A 14,568-nucleotide genomic window follows, 5' to 3' on the forward strand; every position below is an offset into this window, starting at 1 on the left:
TGGCCTCCCCGGCCCTTCCTGCCTCCTCCCCGCCGCGGCCGGCCCACCGTCTGCACCGGTCCCACACCCCCTCCCCATCCTGCCCTTTCTGCTCCCCTTGTCCGCACCGCCCCCCACGCCTCCTCGGCCAGCCCTTCACCAGGCCCCGCTTCCGCACCCCTTTCCTCGTCCTCCCCTTCCTTCTCCGGGGCTCCCCCCACACTATGTCCATCTCTTTTTGTCTTCCTGTTTCTTTAGATCCTACCAAAGCTAGACCTTCCCTCCCCAAACTGCTGGACAGGCCCGGCCGGTCGGTGAGCATCTGCTACCCCTCAGTAGGTTGGGCAGAGCAGAGAGGAATCACGGATGTGCTTGCTCGGGGCAAGTGCTCCAGGCAGAGTAGAGTCCAAACCCCCAAGAAGAAGTTTTAGAGTGAGTCAAGCTGCTCTTACATCAGCAGACAGCTCATCTGATCCCTGACTTGCTGCAAGATGCAGGCTGGGTTTTTCAGGAAAGCTCAGCTCCTTTTTAGCTCCCCAAAGGCTGCACAGACAGAGGTGTGCAGGCAGCTGCACAGTCTCCACGAAGGCCAAACTGGCCAGCTGAGGTCTAGAAGCTGTGTAGCTCAGTTAGTACAACGCTATGCCCAATTCACTGAGCCTCAGCATTGCTTTTTTCCCTTGGTGCCTAAATGGCAGCTGAACTTTTCTAATAATCTGACCCAGTCCCCTTTTAAAACAGAAGGTAATAAAGGGTGGACTTTGTTCAGCATGCTGAGCTCCAGCTCTGGGGATGGTCCAAGCAGCAGCTGGAGCAATTTCTTTCACTGTTTTCTTAAAGTATTCTAATGTACCTGATTTAAAAGCAAATAAATTGTCTTCACCACAAGATGCAGTCCTTCTCCTGGCCATTTTCACATTTATTCATTTATTTTATGGCTCAGAAATCCACCCAGGTCCCAGAACAGCATTAAACTTCTAAGGCCTGATGCTCAGATGGACAGAATACTTGCAAGTCTTGTTCCTGTCTGTGGGGATTGGGTTTTAAATCTCCCCCAATCAATACCTTAAACAGCTCAGACTTCTGCAACTATGTTGATGGGAACATTAAAATCTGTGTCAAAGGATGACGCTGCAATCCTGCAAATTTAAGCTGATTGTTTTTTTGTTGGATGTGGTGGGGGGTTTAGTGGATTATGAAGCAAGCAGTATAAGAAATTGGTTTTACAACTTGTTTTAACTATAAGTAAGCTTACTTCTCCTTTCACCCATGTCTTCATCAGACTTTTTTATTGCTTTCTGATAAAATGTGCAAAAATAGGAATTGTATATGTTTTTCCCTTCTTAAAGTTTCAGGTGCAAATGTCTAAACGTGTGCTTTTTCAAATCTCCTGTTTCTTTTGTATGTTTGAGTACTAAAGACAGACCTATCTTACTTTAAACCCAATTGATGGTTTTGCCTGACCTCAAGATTTTATATTTGTGGCACTAACTGGGCACCTTCATAACAGTCTTAGAGACTGTTGAAAAGAGAGGCCAGACTGCGCCTTTGAACTTTGGCAACTGAACTCAGAGCTATGGAGTTCCGAGGAAGTTTGGGACAAATTAGTGGGGCAAAGGGTGAAAACACATTAACCGCTGCCCATTCTGCACAGCGTCCTCTGCATGAGACCTTGTTCTGTCCATCCTGTACCTATCATTACTGCCATGTTCGTACACAATAAATACAAACATATGTGTTGTGCTTTAGTCCTCCTACCTGTAGTTCAGTAAGACTGAACCAGGTTAGTATTTGGATAGGAGACCTTCCAGGAGAGTTTACTCGCTGTAGGACATAATGTTCACTTACTGAGTAATATTTTTCCATTACTGAAGTCAGTTGTGAGTCTTCTGGTTCCAAGGATGATGAGCTCTAGAAATTCCAGCTTTGTATGCAATAAAAGCAAGTTCTTGAGCATTTTTGGTCATGATGGAGCTTTTGGCAGTTTACTGCAGAGTAAGAGAGTATCCTGGCCGAATTCCAACCTGGGTGATTACATTCAGCTGACTGAAAATGAGCAGTGGCAATTGCTACATTTCACTGTTGGGCAAAGTGATTTCCACACATGGGGTTAAATTTGTAAAGTGACTTAGGGTAAAGCAGAATGAAAAAGACTTACAGAAATTTCCCTTTAACCCTCATAGCTTATTCTTGAAGGCCTTGTGAGACTTGTCAGTCTGCTGTCACGTTCCTCTAAATGTCAGTGATCCAGCTGTTGGAGCATTGCTTGAAATGGCTGTACCACATCACAGGATGGTCTTCAGAAAAGTGGTGCTTTTTATAATGCACATACACGTTCCCACACATAAGCAAGGAAACAAAGAGAATGGGAGAAAAAGAAATAATAAAAGAATATTCAAAGTTTTCTTTGTTGGAAATTAAAATACTGTGACAGTGCTGTTCAGGCTGATCTGTGGTTGGTGTTTTGTTTCAAAAAGGCTAAGTGATCCTTTGATTCAAAAAGGTAGAGAAGCACTGATGTAAGATATAGAAGGCAACATGGAAGTGTATTTCCTGTTATATATGTACCCCAATGTATAACAATTTTTTTTTCTCCCTGACTTTCCCTACTTTATTTTGTACCCAGATTTTCTTGCTCCTGTCTGAAATATGCCTTGTAACTTTACAAGTTTTCAGAAGACCACTGTGTTTCACTGGGATAGGAATATTGCATCTGCTTCATAGCAGGAGGATGTTATATGTATTACAGCTTAATTCTGTTCTACTTTAAACCTAGATAAAGAATGAAGACTGTCTGTACCATTTTGATTACCTCTTCTAGGGTTCAAAGAGAGAATCATTTCCCCTGACCTTCATTTGCTAATGACTCAGCTTGATCTAACTGGTATACAGATAAACTTGCTGTTAAACAAAAAATCCGGTAGGAAGAACCACCTCAATGTCCAAAATTCCTTTGCCCCTGCTGGTATCGGTGGCTCTCTGTAACCATCTAAAAGCTGAACTACGCAAAGTCACGAGAGCTATTCACAAGAAGCTTGTATATGAATGGACAATGCTGCCATCCTCTTGAGAGATGAGACGAAGGACCCTTCACAATGACAGCTCTGCAAGTTCCAAATATGAGAGTCGTGCATACGGAGTTTCATGCTTTGTCTCCAGTGTGATCTTCGTTCTTGTTAAGCTAATTTCACCTGTTGTCACAAGTTTTCCTTTTGGGATTTAGACCATCATTAGCCACGGAACTCCTGTGTAAATCATTTTTTTTATTTTTCTGTTTTTCCCTATTTTACACAAAGACTGTTAATAGGACTGTTAGTGGAATAAGCAAAGCCAATATTCACAGGGTTTAACTTTGTACCAATAGCACCTTTTGCCCCAGAATGCCTTACAAACGCCATACAGCACGCATGTCCCAACGTACAACTTGTCATGAAACTTCTGTTCACTTAGGCACCACCTTAGTTTCCCAAGCTGACTTTTAGGGACGTTTCAGCACATAGCATCTCATACAGTAAGTCAGACGCCACCCAGAGGTGCCTTTCAGGTCTGAGAGCTTTCTCCGTGAATGTATTCAGAGCTAAAGAGACCATGCATGCATCCTGCGGGTTGATGCCGTCCACCTAACGGGAGCATCCTGAAGTGACTGAGGGAATGGCAGAAGGAGGGCACGCTGGCACTCCTCCTGTCCGACTGTGGGTGCGACGCGTAGGTGTTTACTGCGATGAGCACCGCAAAACGTGGCTTGTGGCTGCGGAAGAGGCAAGTGTCCTTTGAGCTTCCCAGTGATTCTAGCTTTGCTATTGCAGGTGCCTCTACTGCATTGCCAGTAACTGCCTGCTTTTTTTTTTGTTACTTTCCCCAGGAGGAAGGTATGCTGAGGGCTCGGATCCAAAGAGTTCAGGTTCCCCTGGGTGAGGCGCTGCGACCCAGCCAGCTCCCCCCATCTCGGCTGCCTCATATGTGGCAGCTGTCCCAGGGTGAGCAGTACAGGGATAGTAACTCTCGCGTTTGGGAGATAGAGCACCATCTCATGGTAAGGATGGTGGCAACAATAGACCATAGTCATGCCTGTTTGTGAAGTCATTTGAGATCCTTGAGGGACGGCAAAGGACTGTTATTTTGTTGAAGTCCATTAGCTCAGCCACAGTAACTGTAGACGTATTGAACTTTTCCTTGTTGCTTACAGCTTGGTGGTGTTGAAGAGCTGCTGCTTAAACTCGTGCCTGGTGATTAATCTGGTATGTGTAGACATTACCCCTGATTTGTACTGTGCTCTGTTTATTTCCAGTCATTCTTTAATACGAATTTTTGTCTTTCAGGAGCAGTGGCTCTAGGAAGATGTCGTTGTATATTTTGTACAATAAATGATTCTCTCTCCACTGAAATGCAGCCACCTCTGAGGTGGAAGCAGTTAAACTTCACACAGCAACATCATACGAGAGTTTAGGACAGGCAGTGAAGAGGAGTATTGTGTCCAAGTGAAACATCAGGGGGAGTTCTAGGTAGGCAGAATGTAATTGCCCCAAGTGGAGTTTGGCCAGGATGCTGGAAATAATGCCCTAGTGGTATTGAAAAGTGCTGTGGGCAGCTGAATTATCAGAAATTTGAAAGGCAGCACCTCCCTAGCTCTGGGCAGGGGCAGGAGCTGAGCTGTGGCTATGAGGGAGTTGAAGTCCCACCACCACTTTCGGTAACAGCGGTGCTGTCCTGTAGAGGTCTCCCATCCAACTACTAGTACCATTTGGTTTTGCTCATCTTTTGATCTCTCATGGAAGATCACAGTTACAGTTGTCACAGCTGCAGAGAGTCAAACTGAGTGTCTGAAATCCTACTTTCTAGAGATTTGAACAAGTTGGAACTGTCCTCCAGTCTGTTGGGGTTTTGGTGGGGTTTTTTTGGAGGGTGGGGGTTTCCAAGAGACTTTCTCCTGGAACAAAAAAAAAAAAAAGCCCTCCTTGTTGTCTTTATGGGACATACACAACTAAGTTGGTTTGTTTTGTTGTTTTTTTTAAATGTCTCCTCCAGCTGCAGTTATATGACTAACACCAAATCCTTGGTTGTGTAGAACTCACAGAGAGGGCTTTTACACAAATACATGTTTTAGTATAAAGTCTAGAGACACAGAACTGCTAAGAATTAGTCAGCCATGTTAATTGGAATCTTTGTTGGAATCTTTGTGCATCCAAGTGGAAAAGGACACATTTTGACCAGAGAAAAGAAAAAGGCCTTCAAGCATAGCAACATAAAACTTCCCATATCCATTGTCCACATTATCATCCTTTAGCCAGACACAGAGAATTCTTGTGTATGTTGGCAGGCATCTGCAAGCAGCAATAGATGTCTTCTGAACTGTCTGTGACAGAGGGAAATTGGGAGCTCTTTAAAGCCTTGGCTTTAAGACAGTGTCTTGCCCCCCAGCCCCCTGAAAAGCATGTTGTTTCTACAGTAACATTTTCCTATCATTTTAGTTCTCTGAACATGTCCCAGAAGGATCCCTGCCAGAAACAAGCCTGTGAAATACAGAAATGCTTGCAAGGTACCAAGTGTCATTTTGTCTTTTTGGTGTCTTGATTTTTGCTGGAACTTAATTCTTTTAACTTAACCCTGTTCTCCTTTATCTTGAGATGGAAGAAAGCAAGCACATTAGCATCACCTGGTTGCAAAGCAAACAAAATTATAATGTCTGGGTTTAATAGATTTCCCTTGTGCTTGCTTGTAAGTAATGAGACACCATTAGTACAAAACAGAGCATTTGTAACAGTAATGTGCTTATTTCAGAGTGTTCTCCATGCTGGTAGTGAGATCCCATGTGTAGTCTTGGGACTCAGCTGTAGGCAGGGAGAGCTAGACATTATAATAAGCTCTCATACAGAGTGGGTAGTGAGGTAGTGGGTGGATTGTATGAGAAGACTGCAGAGCTTCTAGCTCCAGGGGTGTTTTAAGAGCAGGTCAGACAGATGTCTCTCAGGAATGGGTTAGGTATATGTGACCTGGCCTCAAGGTATGAGATTGTGTCCCTCTGGAGACCTTTAACAGCTGTTTTGTATTAGTTTAGCTAAATATTTGTAGGGGAAAGGGAGATTATGTGATAATGTGTTTTGGGAGCCTGAGCTGGGGAGAGTAGACTTGTTACTTGCAGAGGACAATACTTTTAAAAATTTTGGTTGCTTCTTGGGAAAGGATTTGCCTTATGGAATGAATAAGAGAAAACATTCCTCTGTGCCAAGGCAGCTTAGCCATATGGGAAAGAGTTCTTCCTAACTCACCTGGTGGAGCCCTTAGCCAGCGTGCTCTGAGCTTTACATGAGAATAACTCATGGTGTTAGCCCAGGGATGACGAGGCAGGAGGCTAGCGATGCCGCAGCTAAAATTAGCCATGCCAGTTCCACAGCAACTCATTTCTGCCTTTATTTACAGACTCCAGGCAGGTTAGCTAAAATGTAGCAGGGAGGGAGGAGGGGGTCCTGCTGGGGAGGTAGAGGGATGGCTTTGCAGGCTGCAGCAAACATAGCGATAGCAATCTGTATGGGTAACACAACAGTCCCAGTGGCTGGGGAGGAGCACAGGAGGAAAAGCATCTGGGAAAAAGGGAAAAGCAATAGTCAGTTATTGGTAGATGTCTGTCTCTCCCAGGATTGTATTTTGAAAGCTGTGTTAAGCTCAAAGCAAGGGCTCAAACAACTCCCTCTACATGTCCCCAATATTTGTCTAGATACTACTTTGTACTGTCTTCATGGTTTGGAGTGTTCTCCCATGAAGGGCTGGCTGCCTTCTTTCCCCACAGTAACTGCACTTAAAAGCTAATGTTTGACCTTGTTTTGGTCCTGTCTGTGACAATGTTCTTTTTATAACATTCATGGAGGTTATTCTGAGTGGTTTACCTGTGTAGGTTTGTGTACAGATTTGATCTGAATGGTTAAGTGTTAGCAAAGAAGCTCTTTGAGTCTGTTATATGCAGACTCCACTGTCCGCAGTTTCTCTAGCTATCATTTTGGAGTGCTGCTGTTTTTCACGTATTACCATGCTGTGGAGTTGTCCGAGTTGCACAGATGAAGCAGCTATGTCAACAGCAAAACAATTTTTCCCTGTAAGAATTAATGCAATAGAGGATGCATACAGAGCCTTAACTGACAAATACTCAGAGGTGGTGTATACAGTGTGGAGGACGAAGGGCGGAAGCAGGACCTTTGGGAGATGCTGGCTTTTCAAAGGCTGGTTTTGGAGTGGGTCATTGTTCCAAAAGAACTTGCCTGCTTCCTCTGTGAGACTGAATGTCCATTGTAAATCTCTTTTGTGTTTTGCTATCCATTGTATGACTAACCCTTGTGCTTTTCAGGATTGCATCCCTGACAGATAGCAGGGTGTGCCTGTATGTAGCTGTGGTTTTGGAAACAAACCTGCACAGGCAGAAGAACAGTTAGGAGAGCCTTGGAGCATTCATCATTGGCGGGTTATAGCAGAGAGAGATGAGCTCTCCTCTCCAAGGGCCTGCCATGCCTCCTAGGCTGCCAGCTTGCACAAAGCAGTAACATCACCATAATCTTTTTCTCAGGGGTGATCTCTGTGCTTGTGTTACAGGTCACTCACCAAGCCAGTTAGGGAATTCATAGCCCAGCAATCAGAGCAGGCTGGCTTGCTTGCTAACCAGAAGGCAGTCACTGCTGCTTTCTGGGCTCTCCAGTGGTTGCTGTGTGTGTCTCACATTGGGTTGCTGTTGCTTCTTTTAGTCTTCTAAAAATCAGGGCCGGGGGGGGCGGTGAGTGCAGCTGTAGTGGTTGCATAGCTCATCCAAGGCAGAGCGGGTAGCTCTGCACACCCTGCACTTCTTTGCAGACAGGCAGGTAGTTATTTATTCAAGCCACAGATTCAGCCTGCTCACATACCCACAGGGCTTCTCTCCAAGAGCCTGGTGGCCAGCCCTGAAAAGCATTGTGGGCTTTGCCACCTCAGCCGACAGTGGCAGACAGCAAAGCACTAGGGCAGAAAGGATGCTGGACAAATCACCTGTGTCCTGCAGTGCCTAAAACTGCCAGTGCAGTGAAATCTCTCTGAGCCTGAAACAAAGACAATACGGAGAAAGTAGAGGTGGGCGTAGCTGTGCCATCCACCAAGACATGAGCCGAGTCATCCCAGGTCAGACTAGGAGCTCGTTTAGCCCTGTTTCCCAGCTCTGGCAGTGTCCAAGTGAAGAAGCCTAGGAAGGAAGGTGAGAGGAGGTCAAGTAAGGGACCTCCTGAGCTAGAGCTGGGACTTTTGTGTGGAAGGTGTTCATGTCACTAGCTCTGTGCAGTTGGATTCAGTAGCTGGCGTCTGGCTAAGCATTCCTGCTAGCATGCTGCCTGCTTCGGTTGCGCTGCAAAGCTACAGCCTACCCACAACAGGCCACCAGTAGGAGGTTGGCAGTCACGCTCCTCATCCCTTCCTTTTACAAATGCTGCAGTGCTGAAGGGTGCACATGTCCCTGTTTATACCAAGTCGTCCTTGGATGCTTTTATATTTACACTCAGCTGTAAACCTTATAGTGACATGGCAGCTGAGTTGAAGACCATGAATGACAAGATCCAGCTTAAAAGCACACAGGCTAGAGAAAGTAAGGATTGAAGGGCAGCAGTAAGGGAAACCTTATTCTTACTGTAGTGAGATCGGATAGCTACAGAACTGTGGGACTGAAGATGCTCCCATCCACAACAGCAAGGCTGCCTTTGCATGGCTTTAGATAGCTGAAACTAAAGAGAGATTGTTGTAGAGCAGAAAAAGTGATTAAATGCTTGTAAGCAGCTCTTGCTTTTCAGAGAAACACGCTGCCAGCAGCTGAAGGGCTGGGCTAGATGTGTCCCCTCCAGGGACAAAACCTGTTCCCCTCTGCAGACTTAGTGTCTCCTTATTTTCCAGCAAACAACTACATGGAGTCTAAGTGTGAAACCGTGCTTCAGGAAATGTGGAAGTGCTGTGCCCAGTACCCCAAGGGCAGATCCATCTGTTGTTCGGGGTTTGAGAAAGAAGAAAGGGAGAGAGAAAAGTTTAAGGCGACTTCAGAAGAAATTCCCCCACCACCTCAGTAACGCAATGCAGCTCCAGCAGGTGCCAGAGCATGGACTCACCTGCAGAGCTGATCTGTGTTTTTTCAAGCCTTCTTTAGACTTTCAGGAAAGCCAGATCGCTCCTAGAACACACTACCTGGCACACCAAAAAGTATAACGCAGTACCAACAGATGGCCTGGTTAACAGACTTTATTTTCTGTACCAAAACATCATCTACATTGTCTCTGCATCGCACCTGTGTGTGTGAAAAGTCAACTTGATGTTTTTAGAATGCTTACCTTACTATAATCCATCCTTGCTCTCAAAATGGAGAACTGGAACCAAGTTATTCTGGCTTCTGGAGCGAGAGGTACAGGAAATGAGCTCAGAAGAGTGAGTGAGTTTAAGCGTGACACATGAAACAAGCCCATCTTGACACAGCAAAGGTATTGCTGCCATCATGCAGTAGTTCCAGACAACATTTGCCTGTCCAGTGGTTCAAACTCAAGAATGGGAATCGGGTCTGGGGATTGTTCCTAGGTCTTGCATAGATCACGAGTGACTACAAGTCACTTTGCCTAAGTGCCTCACTTTCCCACTGGACAGACTTTTGGTTACTTTATATTTGAATTGCCTACACGCTGCTATTTGCATGACAGAGATGTTAGGAACATTATTTCAGGGATCGCTACAGGAATAGGATTTTTTTTTAAAAAGCAATATTCATTTGAAAGATTAGACTGTTGATATAAAATTTATGAATAATTGAACACCTTTAAGCAATATGTTATGAACCCAGCGTAGTTCAACCCGCTGGTACCCAGAGGCCTGTCACAAAGCCCTGGGCTAGATCCAAGAACTGATTTAGGTGCTGCTTACTGAACAAGCAGTTGTAGGCACTTGCTTTCAACACAGCATTCCAGACTCACTCACAAGCTGGCTGTGTCTGGACCCCAGGGAGAGATGGCTTTTCAGAAGCTCTCACCTGTGCAGCAGAATTTCCTGTGACCTGTAGGAAGAGCTCGGTAGACAGGTTCCTGCATTGCTCTTCAGAGCTGCCTAAGTCTCTCTGTCCCCTGTAGCTGGCGTCCAGCACCTCAGTGGGTGCCAAGTCCATTACACAGCCTAGGCACCTAAATATCAGACTTCAAACCCCCTAGGCCCCTAACTCTGTCATTAGATCTAGCCGTAAAGGACTTTTGTGCTGTGATAAAGTACAACTTACTTATGAAATAAGCTTCTATAAACAGACCACTGTAGTCTAGGCACAATAGTTTGAGTGTATTGAAGCCTAGAAGAGAAAACCATCTGTATTCACTACTCTGAAATACCATGATACAAAATAAATGACTGGAACAACTTGTAGTCTCAGTTTGGTTGTTTATTGAGAATACAACATAGATGCAAGCTGGGCAGCTTGGCTTCTATTCACAGTCCAGAGCTACATGTGGTATCATCATGTTTAAATAGAAGCTGCTTGATATTTTTATAACTGGGGCTCAAGATCAGAATAATTCAGCGCTAGCCTTCCCCTCCCAACGTCCTCCCCCCCCAAAAAAAACCATAAGACAAAATTGGGGTTTTAGTATTCTTGAAAAGTAGGGGACAGTGATTACAATGTTGTGAAGCAGCTCAAACACTTGACAAGTAGCTCATTTTTCCTTTTGCCCTATCTGAGCAGGAACAGTGGAAAGTCACTAACAGATGATAAAAAAATAAATACTTAGTCTTCTGTTGTGTCTATTAAGAAGAAAAGCCTCATGTCCATGCCCACTTCTACTTGGATGGAGCAAACTTGCTCAGCAGGGAGACTCTGAAGCCAGGCTGGCAGCAGAATAACCTCCTGCCCCAGAAGCATCCCACCTACTGGGAACATGGGTGACTGGTGCCAGGATCATCAAGGAGGGATTTATTAAGACAGCCCATGGTAACCTGCAGAGGAAAGGGAAGGCTGGTGGCTTCATGCTACTGGACTGGCTGTAACTGCTCCCGTGAGTCAAACACAACATGCAGGGTAAGACAAAACCATGCTGGTTCCCAAGAAGTCAACAGACCTCACACATAGAAGCTATTAGAGCAAAACTGTTTAATAAAATATCACTTCAACAAGCATTTACATACAATATATAAAAACACTTTAAAAGCCTAATGAGTTTTAAACCTTATAGTGGAACAGACACCAGAAGTTGTTGAAACGAGACCAAAACTAGCGAGGGGGGGGCGGGGGGGAACACCTCATCTTGGCACCTGCAATAATGAAAATGCATCCCCACAGAGGTTCATTCAACATCAAAGCTTCCAGTGCAGGCCCACAGCATCAAATGGTGCCAGCCACAAGCCCGACACTGCCTTTGATTTACCAGATCCTGATGTCCTTGTTCATTCCCTGCCTGCATTCACATCAAACTCAACATGAATTTGTCACTTGTTTCCCCTTCCAGCAGCAACAGAGGCATTTTAACTCCCTCTCTGGGCCACTTCTCTCTGTAGCAGCAAGTCAGGACCCCATGTAGCAGAACCCAATACACCCTTCCCTGCAGCTGGGCAGAAATAGCGGCTTATTTGAGGCTGAAAAACATCCCTAAGGTCTGTTAATGATTTACTTTGAGTTTTGTCATTGGAGAAAGCTTTGTGGAGATTAGTGCATCTCAGAAGAAGTTGTGTTATGCAGCAGACCAGGCAGAGGGACAGCAATGCTGTTTTCCTAGAGGAACAAGAGATACCCTGCAATACAAATGTATCAATTCATGCACTTTCAGCCCTGCAGGGTTCCTAAAAAAACCACCAAAACCAAAACCACCACCACCATCTGTTACTCCACTTCCAAACATCAATTTACTGAAGACTTATTTGCTGTATCACATCACTCCTGCAGTCCTAAATGGCTTTTAGGAAGACCATCATTAAAAGAACATGAGCCCAGCTGCTCTTTCATTCTCCTTGGCCATGTATGGCAGAACAGGAGCAACAATACCAACTTCTGTTTCCTGATTACCTGCAGCGTCTTTTCAGATCCTGAAGGTGAGAAAAACCTCAGCTAAATCAATGTGTTGCTACAGTGACACTTCAATCAACAAAGCTGAAGCAAAATTAAGAACTGCAAGTGCTCATCCCAAAACCTCTGGTGGAAGAATGTCCAGCAGCTTTGGGGGAAGATACCCATTTCTAGCTATACTGAGAGTAGCAGCAGATGATCAGAAAGGCCTTACACAGCGCGGGAGATGGGGTGCAGCCGCTGTGCCATGTACTGCATCCTGATCACCCACACGCATCATCATTCCCTAGCATGTTTCCCATTGAAGGATGGGCTGACTTTCACATTAAAAAAAAACATTCTTGGCAAGAATCCTATATGGACCTGCTGGAGGACATCACCGCACCGTCATGCAAGTCCCCACACTCTGGAAAGCAGTAATGCCAGCCCAGCAGCCAATGCAGAACACCTCTAAGGGATTTTTTTTTTTGTAATTTTCTCTTGTAGGTTATTAGAGTTCTGCTCTGCACACAGCTGCACTGGGACAGACTGTCCAAAAGCAGTTGAACTCTGCATCTGGGCTGCCTCATGACCTGCAGAGGGGCTGCAGCTGATGGAATTAAGCAAGCAGCTTTTTTTTGTGGCAATGGTAAATCCAAAGAAGGAAAGAACATAACCAAGGCAGAAAGTATGGAAATGAGCCACTCCACAAGAACACAACCTAGTTTACCCAACAGTTTTGTCATTTCAGTTGCTCGCAGAGAGGGTTGTGCTCAGCAAAGGCAGGTAAAGGACTGCACTCGATTTCGCATCCTCCCCCCACCCCCCGATTCCAGTAGAGCTGGCAACAGGGACCCTGGACCAGTACAATGTACCCTAAACAGGGATGCATTTCCTGTCTACAGTCCTGTCCCACATGGTTACAGCTCTAAAAGCATCACCAACACCAAAGTGGCCAGAGAAGGTCATGGTAGACTTAGAAACAGCAGTCTGAGGCCCAAGGTGATTTACTGTAAGGGGCACAGCTGAAACGCACACCACCTGTGCCAGCTAGCCTGACACAGACAAGTCAAGCACGTTGGAAGACTGCCCACCACAAGAGAGCGCCTCAGCACATTTCAAAGGCTTGAGCAGTCAGCTAGCAAGTGAGAAAGGTGCTCTACAGTGCAGGAAGCTTGGTGACTTTCAGAACTCGTGATGAGGAAAGGGCCTGGAGAGTCATCCATGGTGCTCAGTTTCCATGAGCAGTGCCAGTGCTGCAATTCCAGTAAGGGTACAAATAACAGCAAAGGAGAAGCCAAACGGCCATCTATGTGCAATGCAATGGTGGGGAGAGGGCAGGAGAACCCCCACCACCACATATAGCATCAACTTGCTCCTTATCCACCTGCCCTAGACACAGCCCAGTCTGTCCCCTGGCACTTCTGCATCCACCCCAGCACAACTGAGCATATTTTGGATTGCACACACCATCTTTGTGCAGAATGAAGCACAGGCTTTCAGGTACCGGGGCATAAAAAGTGCAAGCTAAATAGCAGTGAACAGCTGACAGCTGTTGTACACATATACCGGCAGACAGATGTACATGTAACAGCCCTGAGCACCTGGAAAGAGGCACATTTAAGAGATTTCTCTGCCACTACGTGTTTATGAGGCTGCAGCTCATCAGAAAATCTGGGACTGGACATATTTGGTGGGGAAAGGAATCACAGCAATACACCAGGAGTCATAAGCTTTCAGACTGATCCCAGCACCCTAACAGCCCAGACAGCAGAAAAAGTTGGAAATCAGAAGCAGTGTTGTAAGAAACAAGGGCTGGAACCTGTGAGCAGAAGGGACTGAGCCTGTCGGCAACATCCCTTGACTTTATAAGTGAGAGAGAACAGCAGTAGAGGAGGGGAGGGAAGGCTGGGCATGAAGGGAGAGTCGAGCACAGTTTCTAGGACGCCATTCCGAGCAGGAATCCTCCAGCAAACCCTCCAGTCAGGATAATATTCTTCTTCAGAAATATGATCACCTAAGCAGGGGAGAGAAGAGCCAACAGCGTTCAACAACAGCAGGTCACCCACCCACCCTCCCCATAAGAAGACATCCCTCAAGCTGTTCTCCAAGGTGAGTGATGCTCAGAGACAGGCCACTGCTTGGGTCTGGGAAAGTATCCTGCCTAACGACCTCTCCTCCTTCATCTCCCTGCTGCGTGTACAGCTCCTGAACTGATCCAGTCCCAGTGCAACCCAGATCCTCTGAGAGCTGCAGTCCAAGCCTACATGCTCCCAGGCTCTCTCACAACCAGCACGATCAGTCTGACAGAAGGGGCTGCTGGCTGTGCATGCCAGACCAGGGTATAGCAGAGTCCAGGGTAACTAGGCCACTCTGCTGTGCTTTTCTTGTCAGACTGAAGAGACACTTTTCCACGCAACCCCAGCACGTTTTCTCCTAACCCCAAAGAATTTGCAGCAACACACAGTGAGCTGGTGTCATGCCTAGAAGCCACCCTGACTGTCTCAAATATGCATAGATAGAATCATAGAATCACTTAGGTTGGGAAAGACCTTTAAGATCAAGTCCAACCATTAACCTAGCACTGCCAAGTC

The 14,568-nt window shown here is 45.8% G+C and overlaps 3 protein-coding genes across 5 annotated transcripts in view; 2 read left to right on the forward strand and 1 right to left on the reverse strand.

Moving 5' to 3' along the window:
* Positions 1–241: 241 nt before the first annotated feature.
* Positions 242–10,080, forward strand: CMC4 (C-x(9)-C motif containing 4). 3 transcript variants are annotated; one of them, XM_010570639.1, is made up of 3 exons: positions 242–293; positions 5,448–5,515; positions 8,872–10,080. In XM_010570639.1, the coding sequence occupies exons 2-3, from the start codon at positions 5,458–5,460 to the stop codon at positions 9,039–9,041; spliced, it is 228 nt and encodes a 75-aa protein (XP_010568941.1). In that variant the 5' UTR covers positions 242–293; positions 5,448–5,457; the 3' UTR covers positions 9,042–10,080. The 3 variants fall into 3 exon arrangements, with proteins under 3 accessions (XP_010568941.1, XP_010568940.1, XP_010568942.1); XM_010570638.1 differs by having other exon boundaries at positions 267–411; XM_010570640.1 differs by lacking the exon at positions 242–293 and adding an exon at positions 4,313–4,481.
* On the forward strand, positions 3,205–4,348 carry MTCP1 (mature T-cell proliferation 1). Its single transcript, XM_010570641.1, has 4 exons — positions 3,205–3,738; positions 3,842–4,012; positions 4,166–4,217; positions 4,299–4,348. The coding sequence occupies exons 1-3, from the start codon at positions 3,631–3,633 to the stop codon at positions 4,211–4,213; spliced, it is 327 nt and encodes a 108-aa protein (XP_010568943.1). The 5' UTR covers positions 3,205–3,630; the 3' UTR covers positions 4,214–4,217; positions 4,299–4,348.
* A 2,384-nt stretch (positions 10,081–12,464) lies between the features above and the next one.
* The window catches only part of FUNDC2 (FUN14 domain containing 2), a 6,800-nt gene continuing 4,696 nt past the window's right edge, over positions 12,465–14,568 (reverse strand). The window contains exon 5 of the mRNA XM_010570642.1: positions 12,465–13,991. Within this exon, the coding sequence (XP_010568944.1) occupies positions 13,914–13,991 (78 nt within the window). The 3' untranslated portion in view covers positions 12,465–13,913. The remainder of the gene's footprint in view (positions 13,992–14,568) is intronic.

The sequence above is a fragment of the Haliaeetus leucocephalus genome, unplaced genomic scaffold, assembly GCF_000737465.1.
Source record: "Haliaeetus leucocephalus isolate CR32 unplaced genomic scaffold, Haliaeetus_leucocephalus-4.0 Scaffold296, whole genome shotgun sequence".
NCBI lineage: Eukaryota > Metazoa > Chordata > Aves > Accipitriformes > Accipitridae > Haliaeetus > Haliaeetus leucocephalus.